At 39.3% G+C, this 16,508-nt stretch overlaps 1 protein-coding gene across 19 annotated transcripts in view; it reads left to right on the forward strand.

Annotated features, from left to right (window-relative positions):
• The window catches only part of NEB (nebulin), a 217,018-nt gene that overhangs the window by 191,413 nt on the left and 9,097 nt on the right, over positions 1-16,508 (forward strand). For 3 of the 19 annotated variants that reach the window (XM_052636102.1, XM_052636101.1, XM_052636120.1), the window contains 14 exons: positions 261-371; positions 788-898; positions 1,489-1,602; positions 2,149-2,253; positions 5,728-5,832; positions 6,373-6,477; positions 7,091-7,183; positions 8,129-8,221; positions 10,030-10,122; positions 10,605-10,697; positions 11,760-11,852; positions 13,476-13,568; positions 14,488-14,580; positions 15,100-15,192. In XM_052636102.1, coding sequence (XP_052492062.1) covers positions 261-371; positions 788-898; positions 1,489-1,602; positions 2,149-2,253; positions 5,728-5,832; positions 6,373-6,477; positions 7,091-7,183; positions 8,129-8,221; positions 10,030-10,122; positions 10,605-10,697; positions 11,760-11,852; positions 13,476-13,568; positions 14,488-14,580; positions 15,100-15,192 — 1,395 coding nt within the window. The remainder of the gene's footprint in view (positions 1-260; positions 372-787; positions 899-1,488; positions 1,603-2,148; positions 2,254-5,727; positions 5,833-6,372; positions 6,478-7,090; positions 7,184-8,128; positions 8,222-10,029; positions 10,123-10,604; positions 10,698-11,759; positions 11,853-13,475; positions 13,569-14,487; positions 14,581-15,099; positions 15,193-16,508) is intronic. The other 16 variants (XM_052636111.1, XM_052636115.1, XM_052636113.1 and 13 more) reach the window with 13 other exon arrangements.

Genomic DNA, 16,508 nt, shown 5'->3' on the forward strand with positions numbered 1-16,508 from the left:
CAGAGGGCCAGCCCCCATGGGAGCGATAGACAAGCAAATGAGAGGCCACCAAAGGTTCTCAGCCTCTAAGTTCCCTTGGGTAATTTGCTCTGCCCAGGGTATTTCCAGAACAATCAAGTCATGTTTCAAATGTGTGATTATCAGCAGAACTAAGATCAAGAAGCCATACACAGAAAGAAAATGTAATTGTTTTCTTCCTACGGTTGAGAAAGAAGTTGTAACACACATTCTTTCTTGTCTTTCCTTCCTACTTACATTAGAAAGAATATAGGAGAGACTATGAAGAGTCCATTAAAGGCAGAAACCTGACTGGCCTGGAGGTCACACCAGCTCTATTACATGTCAAATATGCAACCAAAATAGCCAGCGAGGTAGCGCCCACTCGGTCTTTCCTCTCCCTCCTGATCCAAATAATGGCACTAATGACACTCATCAACGTATTCCCACGGTTTTCACCACCACCTAACTCTTCGGGTTCCAAGCTGGGTTCCCATGTGTTCCATACTAGCACCTAATCTATTACCCATATTAATTCTCCTAATTTTTTAATTGAATACCTAGTAAAATGTGCTTACCTTAGCATTCTATTAATTTCTAGTTTCTTATTTGATATTGGATATTAACTGATGAAGCTTATACCCTGCCTTTATTGATTTTTTTTATTGACTAAACTGTAACTGTTTGAAATTAGGAGGTTTTTGTTTTGTATTTTGGTGAGGGACTTTTCAGCAAAGAGGAACAATCCAGGCTTTCTTGTGAGCACTGTTGCTTGTATTTTGTGCTATAGAAAGAGTACAGGAAAGATCTAGAGGAAAGCATCCGTGGGAAGGGTCTCAGCGAAATGGAAGACACACCGGATATGCTAAGAGCAAAGAATGCCACCCAGATCCTCAACGAGGTGGGCACCCAGCTGACTGCATGCGCAGGATCAACTGAATATCTTCTCCTACCTAGCCAAGCTGCATTTTAAAAAAAAAGTGATAAAAAGTTTTTGAATTTCAGTTTCTCTGAAACTGAAACATGATTATTAATCATTACATAAAAATATCTCGATTTCTGATGAGTTGATATTGTAACTGTTTCCATAGTGGCTATGCCTGTTCTTTATCTAGTAGCTTTTGATTTAATCTTGATACATTTGTTGTGCCCATTTAAGTAAAAACACCACTGGAGTGGTGGGCACCTAAGTGTAATTGTTTATGCACCAAAGCAGATTTACAATATGCTTTGTACTTGAACGTTCTAAGCAGAGAGTGCTAGAAAGCGCCCTGGAGGTGGCTGGCGTGAGCCTGGCAGTTTTCTGAAGTGGCCTTCTGCTGTTCCCACTGTCCCACCCCAGGGAGTGGTGAGGTGGCACTCGCAATGCAGGTGGCATGTTATGTGGGCCTAGCTCCACTCTGCACATTTGTTATCTTGGCCTAGCTCCACTCTGCACATTTGTTATCTTGCTGTGACAGTTAGCAAACATTTCTTTTCATGCTACTATAGAAAGAATATAAGAGAGATCTGGAGCTGGAAGTCAAAGGAAGAGGTCTGAATGCCATGGCCAATGAAACTCCCGACTTCCTGAGAGCCAGGAATGCTACAGATATTGCCAGCCAGGTGAGTGTTCCATGTCAGTCTTTCAAAAAAAAAAAAAAAAAAAAAAAAAAACCAAAAAAGTAGCTGTGATTGTAAGAACACAGCTTTTTCCTTCTGTTATCTTACTTGTTGGTCAATTACAGTCAGATGCATATAATGGCATGGTGGAATCTGTTCTGATGAAAGGATCCGGGACCTTCGCCAGAGCTGCTCTCATCTGTCCTTCCAGCTCTTCTGAAAACAATCAATGCTTTACTATCTTGATTATCTCTCTCCTTCTCCTTTCCCAAACCCTGCACATCTCTCACCCCACCTACTCCCCAATCAACTAGATAGAAAGTCGAGGACTCAACCTTTCTTTCCGAATCTCACTCCTTAGCATAGAGCTATAAACACAAGAGAAAAAATTGTTGAATAGCAAGTGAATGAATCCTTTTATTTTTTGTTTTTATTTTGAATAATGAATCCTTTTAGAAAAGAAGTATTAATCACTTAATACTCAAACTGAGCCAACGAATGTTGTGTGCACTGTGAACATTTACGAACTATTGGATGTTCCTTTTGTAGATTAAGTATAAGCAATCAGCAGAAATGGAAAAGGCCAATTTCACTTCTGTGGTTGACACTCCGGAGATCATTCATGCCCAGCAAGTCAAGAACCTTTCAAGCCAGGTAAGGACATTTATCTGAATATCACACACTGACCCCAATCACAAAGAACAAGTCTTTCCATTAATAGTGAAGGAGATTCTTTCAAATCACAATTTTGCCCAGTAAAAAAGAAGGGATTCATCTATGATGCAAGTTTGAGTTAGACTTGAGATTCCTATATCAGAATTAAAATAAAGGAGAGAATTTTAAGGTACTGAAGAACTCTTAAATGGTTCCACTCATAATTTTTTAAGGGCTTCCCAGGCGGTGCCAGTGGTAAAGAATCCACCTGCCAATGAAGGAAATACAAGAGACATGGGTTTTATCCCTGGAATAGGAATTGGCCACCCACTCCAGTATTCTTGCTTGGAAAATTCCATGGACAGAGGAGCTTGGCGGACTACAGTCCATGGGTCCGCAAAGAGTTGGACATGACTGAACACACACATACATCACATAATTTTTTTAATTTATTTTCCCAGTTTTATTGACATAAAGTTGAATGTATCACTGTATAAGTTTAAGTTGTACAGTGTAATGGTTTGTGAAAGTCGCTCAGTCATGTCTGACTCTTTGCAATCCCATGGACTATCGAGTCCCTGGAATTCTCCAGGCCAGAATACTGGCTGCTGCTGCTGTTAAGTCGCTTCAGTTGTGTCTGACTCTCTGCAACCCCATAGACGGTAGCCCACCAGGCTCCCCCATCCCCGGGATTCTCCAGGCAAGAACACTGGAGTGGGTTGCCATTTCCTTCTCCAATACATGAAAGTGAAAAGTGGAGTGGGTAGCTGTTCCCTTCTCCAGAGGATCTTCCCAACCCAGGGACTGAACCCAGGTCTCCCACATTGCAGGCAGATTCTTTACCAGCTGAGCCACAGGGAAGCTCAAGAATACTGGAGTGGGTAGCTTATCCCTTTGCCAGCGAATCTTCCCAACCCAGGAACTGAACCGGGGTCTCCTGCGTTGCAAGCAGATTCTTTACCAACTGACCTATTAAGTGTAATAATGGTTTGGCTTATATTAATTGTGAAGTGATTACCTCAATAAGTTTAATTAGCATCCATCACATAGTAAAAAGAGAAAACAAAAAAAGAAAATTTTTCCTTATGATGAGAACTCTCAGGATTTAGCCTCTTAACAACTTCCACACACCACGCAGCAGTATTAACTACAGTTGTCATCATGTTATTCTTACGTCCCTACTACTTTATAACTGGAAGTCTGTCACTTTTGACCACCTTTCTCCAATTCCACCTCACCCCCAACTCCCAACTCTGGCAACCACAAATCTGATCACCTTTTCTATGAGTTTGTTTGGATTTTAGATTCCACAGATATGTGAGATCGTACACTCACACATTTGTGAGATCAAGTATTGGGCTTTCTCTGACTTATTTCACTTAGTGTTGTGCCCTCCATGTCTTGTCACAGATGGTGGGATTTTTTGTTTTTATGCCTGAATATTATTCCATTGTACATATATAGCACAACTTTTTTTAAATTGAAGGGTAATTGCTTTACAATGTTGCACTGATTTCTACCACACAGCAATGCAAATCAGCCACAATTAAACATATATATCTATGTGTATATATATACACACACGACAACATTTTTCACCCATCATTTGTTGATAGACGCTTAGGTTGTTTCCATGTCTCGACTATTATAAATAATGACGCTGCTGCTGCTGCTAAGTCGCTTCAGTCGTGTCCGACTCTGTGTGACCCCATAGACGGCAGCCCACCAGGCTCCCCCGTCCCTGGGATTCTCCAAGCAAGAACACGAGTGGGTTGCCATTTCCTTCTCCAATGCATGAAAGTGAAAAGTGAAAGGGAAGTCGCTCAGTCATGTCTGACTCTTCGCGACCCCATGGACCGCAGCCTACCAGGCTCCTCTGTCCATGGGATTTTCCAGGCAAGAGTACTGGAGTGGGGTGCCATTGCCTTCTCCGAATAATAATGCTATGAACATCAAAGTGCAGGTATCTTTTCAAATTAGTGCTTTTATATCCTTCAGATATATTCCCAGAAGTGGAATTGCTGGATCCTGTGGTAGTTGTGTTTTTAATTTTTTGTGGATCCTCTGTACTATTTTCCAGAGGCAAAACCAGTTTACAGTCCCACTGGGGCACTGTTCTCCACACCCTCACCAGCATTTGTTTATCGCTTGTCTTTCTGATGATGGCCATTCAAACAGGCATGAGTTACCACCCATAGTTAAAAAATCAGTCTCTTAAAATGTAGATGTAAAATTTGTGTGCAAATCTGGAAGAAACAAAGTTGATCACCCACATTTGATTATCAGTTTCTTTAACAAGATTGAGATTATGTCATCAACACTAACCATACAGTCTAATAACCCTGATTCTTCCCGATGGATAACTCTCTCTCTTCCTACAGAGAGATAAAGAAAAGTATGCTGTCCTTCATACTCCAGGATATATCCTCATTTGTTTTAATCTTCACTGCTGATCAGGAACCTGCAATTTACTTGAGTAGCCCCAAATTAGAGTTTTTTGCTTGTCTCCTAATCGAGTTAGAAAGCAGTAGTTGCTTGAGTGGGCTATACTTCATAACACCTGGGAATGTAGTTTTCCTGGCCCCATCTTGGAAGTTCTTGTTTGACCTGCCTCCTGGCTCACCCCTGTAGCCAGGAGCCCAACCATACCTGCTTACAGCTCAGTGACAATATCTTTGTCACCAACCAAGGACTGGCATTCAAGAGGCCTTACTGATGGCTCTCAACCCTCCTACTTTTCTCTGTTTTGCCTGTTGAATAGTCTGTCCCCATCCAGTTCACTACAGCATCGCTTTGTCGCTGCCAGGAGCCTCAGGGGCTGTCACCGCCCCATATGGCCACTTGGCCAGTTTAGCCATTGACAGTCTTGTTGTTCAGCTGCTCAGTTGTGTCCAACTCTTTGCATGCTGGACTGCAGCCCGCCAGGCTTCCCTGTCCTTCACAAACACCCAGAGCTTGCTCGAACTCATGTCCATTGAGTTGGTGATGCCATTCAACCATCTCATCCTCTGTCATCCCCTTCTCCTTCTTCCTCCTACCTTCAATCTTTCCCAGCATCAGGGTCTTTTTCAGTGAGTCAGCTCTTTATATCAGGTGGCCAAAGTATTGGAGCTTCAGCCTCAACATCAGTCCCTCCAATGAATGAATATTCAGGATTGATTTCCTTTAGGATTGACTGGGTTGATCTCCTTACAGTCCAGGGGACTCTCAAGTCTTCTCCAACACCGCAGTTCTTCTCAACACCAAAATGACAATGGGTCATGACAATGGATCCTGGACTCAGTTCTCCTGGAAAGAAGAGGCCTGGTGCTCACTGATCCAGGGGCCCTGCTTTACAGCTCCCTAACATCCTTAAACATTAAAAAAAAAAAAAAAAAGACTCTCTCTCCACTGAGCAGGAAGGGCTATTGTAGGTCCCATTGGCCTATATCCATGTGTTGTTCACCATCCTTATTTCTTGGAATCTGTTTCCAGAAAAAGTACAAGGAAGACGCAGAGAAATGCATGTCATATTATGAGACCGTTTTGGACACCCCAGAGATGCACAGGGTCCGGGAGAACCAAAAGAACTTCAGCCTTGTGAGTTTTTATTGATTCTAAGGCACAGCTCACTGGGACCTGGGTTGACGTTGGGAAAGAAGGATGCCTCTGGGCACACATGCTTAGGTATCCAGCCTATAGCTGCCCTCAGCACCTCCCACCCCTGCCCAGGAGATGTGTGTTCCAGTTTCCTCCGGGCTCACCTTATTATCTCAGTCCCAAATCATCTCACACTTTGTTAGTGAATTCTTGTCTTTGAATATGAACTGTCACCATCTTTTCCAGGTGGTGACATCTTTTTCAAGATAATTCTAGGCAAGATATTAAAAAAAAAATACTTTTAGGGTTTTAAAGTTTAGTTTCAAAAAAAAAAAGTTTACTTTCTCTCCAAAATTCTTAGTGAATTTCTCATTGGCTATCTATGATTATTGTGGCAGATACATTTAAAAAATATATATATATATAAGGTTTTAACTTCCCTTATACAATATAGGACAATTAAAAATATATAAAAACAATGTTGAAATCTTAAGATGTGTACTCTCTTTTCGTAACAAGAAGTTTACTCTTTTTCCATAGCTCCAATACCAGTATGACCTTAAAAACAGTAAAGGAAAAATTACAGTTGTTCAAGACACACCAGAAATACTGCGTGTTAAAGAAAATCAAAAGAATTTCAGCTCGGTATATTTACTATTTATTCTCCATTTAATGCTAACCTAATATTTTCAGTCTCTTCTTTAAAAATATACTAGCCTCACGCTGATTCAGACAATTAACATCTAACCTCCTCAGTGAATGCTAGCAGTTATTTGTTAAAATTCCCCATAATTTGCTCTAAAACCACCACTCCAGAGACCGTTAGAAATAACAATTTAAATCTGCTAACAAAGGAGCTTTTAATCCCAGGGCAGTAACACGTGTTGTCTTGCTCCAAAAAGACGGATTTCTTTTCGACACTGTGATTTATTATCCTTCCCCCAAATAACTGACTGACTTTATATTTATTTAATGGACCTTGTGTTACACACTGGAGTGTTTTTAAATCAATATTTTCTGGTTTTTCTTATTATGTATTACTACAGTATGATAATCTTAAATCTCCAGGTCTGAAAAGTGACGCGTGTTGTTACATGTTTGAGTTACTGGGGCTGACGCAGAAGACACTCCAGCACTTGCCTAAGAACATTCTCTAGTGTCTTTTGTTTTCACAGAAGCCATGTTTCCTACTCTTTCTCCAGGAACGGTTGTGTTGTCCTTTCTTCTGTGTAACACTGTCCTAATTCTGAATACCCAGGTTCTATATAAAGAGGATGTCTCACCAGGAACGGCGATTGGAAAGACACCTGAGATGATGAGAGTGAAGCAAACCCAGGACCACATTAGCTCGGTAAAGACACCCACTGGGGACTCATTTTCAGTATCTTCTGCCTCCCTGTGATCATCCACACTGATGGCTGAGCTGCACTCAAAGCTTTTGTCACCAAAATAAGAGGGACATCCCATAATGCAGTGTTGAGGCAGTTTTCATGAGGGCTTGTTAGACGTGAAAAATGGAGAGCCCTGTGTCAAAATAAACCAGAGTTGGACAGTAGTTTAGTCAAAAAAAAAGATTTTTATTCAGGACAATATAGAAGAAAAGAGATCTCCGTACAGAACTGAGCTCAATTCTGAATACAAGGGAAGGTAGGGTTTTATGAGGGCTGGATGGATGGGGTGGGATGGAGGAGAATGGGAAGGTGGAGAAAAGATCAATGGATGGAAAATTACTCAGAAAAAAGGAGGTAAAGGGGGGGATTATGGCTAAAATGGCAGATCAAGGTAGTCAGACTTCACCTTGGGGCTGGAGTTTAAGGAATTTGATTAAATATTAAGGAGGATGAGATATCTAGGGTGGGAGATTTTGGCTAAACTGACTTCGCAGGATTCTTGCTAAAACTGGGCAGTACAAAGATGTCCAAAGGCTAAGGCCTAGTTTGGAAGAAGATTCAGAGGAGACTGACTCAAATTTGATCAAGAGACTCCTTGTCACTTGTGAGTCAGATAATGGCCCTTCCTGGGTGTGTGTGAGTGTATCTGCCCTGGGCACATGAACTGTGACATAAGACATGAGAGACCTCAGGGAAGAGAAGGGGCTTCAGTCTAAGTGTGGACCCCAGCCCTAAAGAAATCAGAGAGAACCCATGTGTCTTTGTGCTGGTTCTCCTCTGACCCAGTATCAGAATGTGGCCCCATCCCCACTAGGTATAGAGGTTGTGCCATTTAAACCGTGACTTTGCACACTGTGGGGCAGCTAACCAAACACATGCTCATGTTCCCATTTTTATACCTGCAGGTGAAGTATAAGGAGGTGATTGGACAAGGAACGCCCGTCCCAGACCTGCCTGAAGTGAAGCGCGTCAAGCAGACACAGAAGCACATCAGCTCGGTAATGGCCCCTCCCCGTGCTGGCCCCTTCCTGCATCACCCCTTCCTCCTCCTACCCGCTTGGACAACCCTCCCTGCCCTGCGACGGGCAGTGCAGTTTGCAAAATCAAGATAAGGAAATTCTGTCTTTATATAATCAGGGAGCAGAAGGGACTTGGCTTCATGTTTAATCATCCTGTGTGCAGTTCCTTAAAATGTGCTGACAGTAGTGATAAGGTTACTGAGATGATCTTGTTAATTACACAAACATATAAACATAGAATATAAAAGCTGTGTACATGCGTGTACCTCAAGATAGTCTCCCCTCTCCGGGGGACCCTCGGTAGCCTTGTCAAGTCTACATAGCCTCCCCTCGCCCTGTGTGTTCTGAAGGTGCTGGCTGTCATCTTACCCACAAAGGTGTATCTTAAGCCTGTTCTCTAAACAGGAATTTCAGGCTCCTGTGTCCAGTGTCTCTGTATATATTGGGAGACCCGCCACACTTGAGACAGCAGGTTTAGCACACATTTCTCCTGCCCTCTGTCCAGCGAGTCCCACCTCCGCCCACACCCTATCCCCCCCAACACCACTCGCCACTCTTTCCCATCCACAAGCAGTTTCTAAGCAGTTGCTGGCTACTAGCCAAAGACTGTGTGAAGTCTGGGAAATAGTTTGTAGCCGATAAAAGGTGAGGATCTTGACCTGAGATTTTCTTGGCCACTGGAGGACATTCAATCCCATTGAATTTCCATTAGAGAACACTGGCTGTCTTGCAAGTCGTCTGTATCCTTTAGACCTCATTCCTTTTGCATTCTCTGCTTCTACCTTCGCTCCTATGGTTACAAGCTGCATTTAGAACTGCACATCCACTCATCCAGGAAAGCCAGCCCGCATCACCTTTGCTGATCTGATGCCAATTTCTTGCCTTTCTCTGGTTTTGTTTTGTTCCGTGGTCCATGATCAGTTCCATTGCCTTGCCCAGTAAAGAAATACAACTTTGTTCGAAGACGGTAGATTGTGAAAGATCTTGAATAGTTTCCTAGCAAAATAGAGACATTAGCACTAGTGGCAGTGATTTTAGGAATTAACTTGTGACACAAACCCCCAGATTTTCCATGTTGCTCCCCAGCCTATGCTCTAGTACAACATAGAATCCATCCACTTAATTTCTTCCTTCCTGTAGGTGGACAATTGTTAACACTGTGAGGGAGGGTAGAATGAGGAGGCCAAAAGGCTCTGGAAGTTCCTCACTTGTTCCATTAACACTGGAACACTTGAACACTGTTCAAAAACACTAATTTACACGATTTACAAAGTTGCTCTTGCTGCAAAAATAAACTATTCAAGTCTCATTACATTAAGGGATACCTAAGACTAAAGACCAGTTAGGAATTTTCTGAAGAAAATACAAAACAAAATTCTCAATATCCCTCTAAGAAGAGTACCCATGATTAGAAAAATTTAAACCAAGCCCCCTATTTATAACCTACTGCGGACCTACTATATTCAAGGGACTACTACTAGATGTTATGAAATGCTTAATTTTTTTTCATTGTCAATGTATTAGCACTATTTAATGCATTTTAGGAATGTATTGATATTAAATGTTGACTAAAGAAAAGTGCCACAATTTAGTACAGTCATCAAGGTAGTAACTACCTTTGAAGAGAGAAAATAAATATTTGTGGTATTTTTTTCCTTATTCCTAAATGTCATGTTTGAAAGCTAGATTCTTTCTGTGAGTTTCCACCAAATAGCTGGCATATAGGTGTAAATCTGAAGGATTCGTGGTCATTTCACTTTTTTAGATGTTCTAATTATCTTCTACAGGTTATGTACAAAGAGAACCTGGGAACAGGCATTCCAACCCCTGTCACTCCAGAGATTGAGAGAGTCAAACGCAATCAAGAGAACTTTAGCTCGGTATTTACAAATACATCAATTAATAAACTTGACTTCCCATTTAAAAAAATTACTAGAATAATCCATCATTCTTTTAAAAAATAACATCTTAACAGTTTTGTGTGTGTGCTGTGTGTGTTACCACCTGACCAAGACCATATAGTCTTACACAAAATGACTCACTTTTCTGATGTTATTTTAACCCTTTTGGTGACTGACCAGTGTGACCATGTAGATCTGAAATACTGTAAATAGAATTAACGTAAGATTTCTCATCATTACATTCATATCCTGTAACTCAGTGCTTTCTGTTGTACTTTCTCATTCCCAGAATTAGCAGAATTTATCCTTAAAACTTGAAGTAACAAGTAAAAGTATTATTCTTACTAAATATAACTCACTAAAACTCCCTCCTCACACACCCCCCCACCCTCAGTTTTCTCTCTTCCTTGATCTTTGTGCCTGTTTTGAATGTCTTTTGGGTACTTTTTTGTATCTCACAGGTTTTGTACAAAGAAAATTTGGGGAAAGGAACCCCAACACCTATCACTCCAGAGATGGAGAGAGTCAAACGCAATCAAGAGAACTTTAGCTCGGTATTTCTTAGGGGGAAAAATTTTAAATCCCTTAATTTTTATTTAAAATAATATTGTTAACACATTACCAATATATAATTTTCTTCCTATAAAAATACTAAATTCATAGAATGAAAATGACACCAAATGTTACCTCAGTTTTCAATCCAAATCTAATTTAGTATTGTAGTTCTGGTGTGAAATTTTAACTGTTTTTCCTAAAACATAGCTATTGATCACATTCCTTAAAAACCTAAAATACTTAGTGTTTCCTTCCTCAAATCCTTGAATAACAGTAGATGTTTCTAACTGTTGTGGCACAGATCAAAAGTAAAATCTAACATGCCTTCAAAAGGACAATGTTAACTAGAATTCTGCTTGTATTTACTATGGCTCTGTTTGATGTATTCTGTGTTTGCAGCATTTCTTAAAAGAATGTGATTCTTGAACATTTTCATTCCAAAGACAACTTAGCAATTCACAGGGACTCCGAAATACAAGTTTACTTGGCTCAGCTATTTTTTGTGTATCACAAGAGATATAAATGGGTTTCTTTGGAATAGTTTCAGGGTTATTGAAAACTAATATTTATTTAGCTTTTAATACTTATTTATTTTATTCCCCAAATCCCTTTCTTTTTGGTCTCCTGGGAATTACCAACAGCTCATCATGCATATGAATTTCAGTTAACTTGAGCACTATTTGGTAAATCCTAACCCTGCCTTTGAGAAAAGGCCTATATATGTATGGGGATTGGCCAAAAAGTTCATTTGGGTTTTTTGGTAATATCTTACAGAAAATCTCAATGAAATTTTTGGCAAATCCAGTAAGTGACTCCTGCCTGTAATCTGAAAGTTCTGTGGGTATTAATGCCACTGTTTTTGTATGAGACAGACCTCATACTGTTTGTGATGAAATGACCAAAGGTAATCTATACTTGTTCTATTTCTTAAATTTATTTAGGCCTATTTCATTTCATTAGGAAAACAAACAAGCAAAAACACTTTTAGAGCCTACCTTAAAAGCTAAGTCTACCTAAACAATGGATCGAGGCTGATCTGATTGTTGGTTTTATACACACAGATTCTGTACAAAGAGAACTTGAGCAAGGGGACTCCCCTCCCTGTCACCCCTGAGATGGAGCGGGTCAAGCGCAACCAGGAGAACTTTAGCTCGGTATTTGGGAGAAAGCTCCTTTTAACTTCGTATTAAAAAATAATAATACCTTTCTATCAAAACTCCTTTTAGTCCCTATAAAATAATCAGTTTAACAAATTCTTTAAAAAAAAAACAAACTCATCAACTGAATTCTTCCTTTTTCCAGATCTCTTACTCACCATTTGATTCTAACATTTTATACTTCCTATAACAGTCCTTTACAACTTTTCACAGGTTCCTTTCCATGTTTTATAGGACTTTTGAAGTTAATTGATATCCAAACCCCCCCAGTACTATATAGCTTTTACTTACTTAGAACTATTTTTATTTGATGTGGCTGGGTTAGCATTGTAAGAAAAGACACAGGACTTGAGGCCCCATGTAGAAATAATGGCCCTTGCTGAGGACAGGGATTACCTTAACAGAGATCCTACCTTTTAAACAGTGGCAACAAGAGAGAAAACTGCTCAGAATCAGAACCCAAAGGAATCTTGATACTTGTTCCAAACAAGACATTCCATCAGTAGAAATCCAGACCTTCTGATTTTTAAAAAAATATTTGAATTAGATGAGTTTATGTTTTTCTTAATATTTTTGTTGAAAACTATAATACTCAATAATCTGTGAAGCTTTTATATAAGTATCTTAGATTCACTTATGCCTGAGATGGAGAATCCAATGTCATTAGGAAAATTTAGCTGGATTCTTTTTTTGGGGGGGAAGGAGTAGAGCAGTAGGGAGAGGTTTCATCCTAAATGTTTAATTGTTCATTGAAATAATTATGTGAAGGAATCAAACTTCCAGATAACATCAGTAACTTTCTTTGGTCCCACTGTCTTTTTGTGTTTTGTTTTGTTTGTAATCACTATTCACTAACAATCTTTTGATTTTATTGACTTTTCAGTATAAATTGATATTTTTAGAATGTTATATTTACTGTTTTCCCTATAGGTTTGTTATTATTATTCCTTCTTTTGGAAAGGTTTACATTAATTTTCAAAGTTATTTAAAAATTATTTTCATCTATATTAGAGTAAGTATATCATTGTTTATATCTATTTGAGATATTAATGATCCTGATGATCCTGGACAATTTCTTCCTTTAAGTAACCATTTGTGTTAATTTTTACATAGGTTGCATTTAGGCAAAATTGTCCAGTAGTGCATAGAACCTTTAAAGATTCTGTATTTAGACTCAACCACTTGTATAACTTGAATTTACACAACAAAGACCTATTTCCTATATTGCATAGATTTGACCCGAGGTTTAAAATATGTTATTCTGTAAAATGAATATTCTGTGTAGGGAAAATGAATATTTGCCCTCCGATTAAAAAATAACCTTTCTATGGTACACTAAGTATTTTAGTACTTTTATAAAATAATTTTTCTTAAATTTTAACACAGAAAATCAACATTTAACATAAGTTAGCATAAAAATTGAATATCAAATACACTGGCCCTTTAGCCAGGGAAATGTGGAACATGTTCTCATCCAGACCTGTACTAGAAAAGACAGGTTGACTTGGTGATTTGTCTTTCCTATGTGATGTCTGTGTTTCATAGGCTCCCTAAATGATAGCTGAAAGGGCTGTTTTGACTGCTCTTGTTCTTTTCTGGATGCTTTCTTATGTCGTACAGGTGTTATACAAAGAAAACATCGGGAAAGGGATTCCAATTCCCATCACTCCAGAGATGGAGAGAGTCAAACACAATCAAGAAAACTTTAGTTCGGTATTTAAAAAACAAACAAAAAACCCTTTAACTAATTTAAAATCCTTTTTAAAAAAGATTAATGGCTATATCTTAAAACCTAATCAACTTATTCCAGTAAAAACTTTGACATGACATGTCTTGTTCCCAACTTAATGCTGCCATTTCCTGTGAAATCAGTTTCCCCAGTTTGGTTAAACATTAATATCACTTAAAAAATGTTCAATATTACTTTCCAACCTTTAAAAACATAACATACCCATTCTCTAAGCCCCCACATCTATCCTGCTTTGGCAACTTTGAACGTAGAATTTACAAAAATTTGTTCTGTAGATAAATATAAACTGTTGGCCTTATTTCCTATTCTAACCTTTTTGATCTCTACTGGTATTTGTATAGATATTTTCAAGTTCTTTTAGCATTTTGTCACTGGTCTCCATTTGCCTCAAGTATAATTCCTCCCAATATTTCACCCAGACTAAAAATTTGACTTCTTTTGAAAGTCAACAAAAGAAGATCTGTGTGTATGTACCTTCAAATATGCAATGTTTATGAAACCTAAATATCCTTATGTGGTTGATTAATATTTCCAAAGCAAAATAACTTCCTCGGTTCTCCTGTCTCTGCCCTTTCTGTTTTCTCCCATCCTCATACCAAGCTTGGGGGTGCAGCTCATGGTTCCTTTCTGTGGTGCTCTCCTTTGCTCAGCATTGCAGAGATTAGTTCAGCAACAAAACTTTCAAGTTTTTGCTGCTCCTTCCTGCATTCCCTTGCTTTTAAGGATGTCTTTAGGCTCCTACAGGATGGACCTAGAAGCTTCTGGTATTTTCCTTCCTCTAACTCATTCTCTTCCTCTCTGCCCTGCTACTCGCCACTGCTCTGCAAGAAGGGGAGAGTGGCTGACTGCTTTTTTTGTTCTGGATGCTTTCTTATCACACAGGTGTTATACAAAGAAAACCTGGGCACAGGAATCCCAGTCTCCACCACTCCAGAGATGCAGAGAGTCAAACTCAATCAAGAGAACCTTAGCTCGGTATTTTGGAAAGAAAGGGAGAAGATAATGTCATTTAACCTCGTAAAGAAATTGATACTTAACATTTTTTCTTCTTTTAAGCCTACTTCCCTTCCTTTGCTTCTAGTACACCTCACTTAGCAAAAGGACATTTACTCATTTCTGTGGTACTACTATGGATCCTTTTTCTAATTCTGATTTCTATTCCACCTGGCACTTAAAAATATTTTTTAAAGGCTGTTTTCTTTTAGTTTGCTTGGATAACAACAAAACCACATTCTAACAGTCTCAAATCCTCATGTGATTATTTGGAAGGTAATTTCACAGCTTTTCCCCAGCAGCTAAAGACCCTAGATAAAGTCAGTCTCCTTATCCCAAGAATGGCTATCGTTAAAGTTTTTGGTGGCATCTTCTCAGCATATAACTCCTGGCTCCTTGGATTATTGTGTCGTTTGATAACAAGGAAGTTGAACTCACCCTTAAAGTCTCACAACAAATGTTACTTACGGTTGTTTTTCTGGATGCTTTCTCATCACACAGGTGTTATACAAAGAAAACATGGGCAAGGGAACCCCTTTACCTGTCACTCCAGAGATGGAGAGAATCAAACACAATCAAGAAAATATTAGCTCGGTACTTGTGGCAAGACAAAAAAAACACTTCTTTAATAGTTTAAAATAATACATATTAATCCTACTTTTTAAAGATAACTGAAATTTTGTGAATTTCTTAATCACATTTATCCTTTTTCCTTCTTTAGGGCTACTCCTGGACTTAACCTCAGAATAACAATGTTGCTTTAATCCATTATTTTAAAGTTCTAATATCAGGAAGTAACAGATTTTCCAATGTCATCCTTTGCTCGTCTCTCCCTAAACTTAACTATCCATTATCCCTAAGGTCTCTTTGTTTTATGTATTTGTGAAAAGTGGGGAGTGGAGTAGTAGGTGTGACAGGATTCTTTCTGGAACATCAGAATTGCGATTTTATTTTTTTTTTGCAGCTGACTTTAGGTTATAATTTACCCCGTCAGATTTGGACAAAGAGACCTTGGGAAAAATAACCCCTATCCTATCCTTCAGGCATAATGACATAAATTAAGATCCAGTAGTGGTTTTGCCAAATCACTGTCCATTTACTTTAAAAGGAGTGTCATTTGAACTGTTTTTGTTTTACCAATTTTAGTTATTTCTGTTCTTCTGTCTATCACGGTCTTTAAATGCTAATTTTAGTAAGCCACTTTTTGTAAGCCTGCGTTCTGTGATGTAAAGAGATGGCTGTGGATTGGGGTTCGTGTGGGGACACTGCCTTACATACTGGAGAGGTTCCTCCGATACTGGAACTACTGAGACTTTAGTGTGCTTCAGGGTCACTGGGGCCCCAAGTCTCAAGTCTCTTATTCTGTAGATCTGGTATGGGGCCAGATATGTTGCAATTCCAGAAAGTCTCAGGTGATGTTAACCTTGTTGTCCAGGGACCTCAACTTTGAGAATCAGTTCTTTGATAGAATTCTTCCTCTTGAATGCCATAGCTCAAATCTTCTGTGACATCAAGAATGACACTGGTGACAGGGAGGCTGGGAATTTTTCACAATGCATTACTGTTGTTTCCTACTGACTAACCCTATTAGTGATGTAATTCCTGAAAACATTTTTACTTACTGATGAGTATGATGATGTTCTGAATTAAAGCGAGAGGCACAACACAGATACATTTCCCTGATGTGTGTGGCGAAAGGGTCCAGTCTCCCACTCCGCTTTAGGGAGCAGCCTCCACCTTCTGTGTTATTCAAGTGCCTGTTCCTAAGTATTCAAGCACCTTCTCCTAAATCCTGACATGATCTGTCAGGTGCTTGGCATGCACAGACTAGTGGTAGAGTAAAGGTGGTCTCCCATCTGGGCCCCGGAACTAGGCACAAAAAGCTATAGTTACGTCTGTTAGGCCGCAAG

Source organism: Budorcas taxicolor, chromosome 2 (genome assembly GCF_023091745.1).
Source record: "Budorcas taxicolor isolate Tak-1 chromosome 2, Takin1.1, whole genome shotgun sequence".
NCBI lineage: Eukaryota > Metazoa > Chordata > Mammalia > Artiodactyla > Bovidae > Budorcas > Budorcas taxicolor.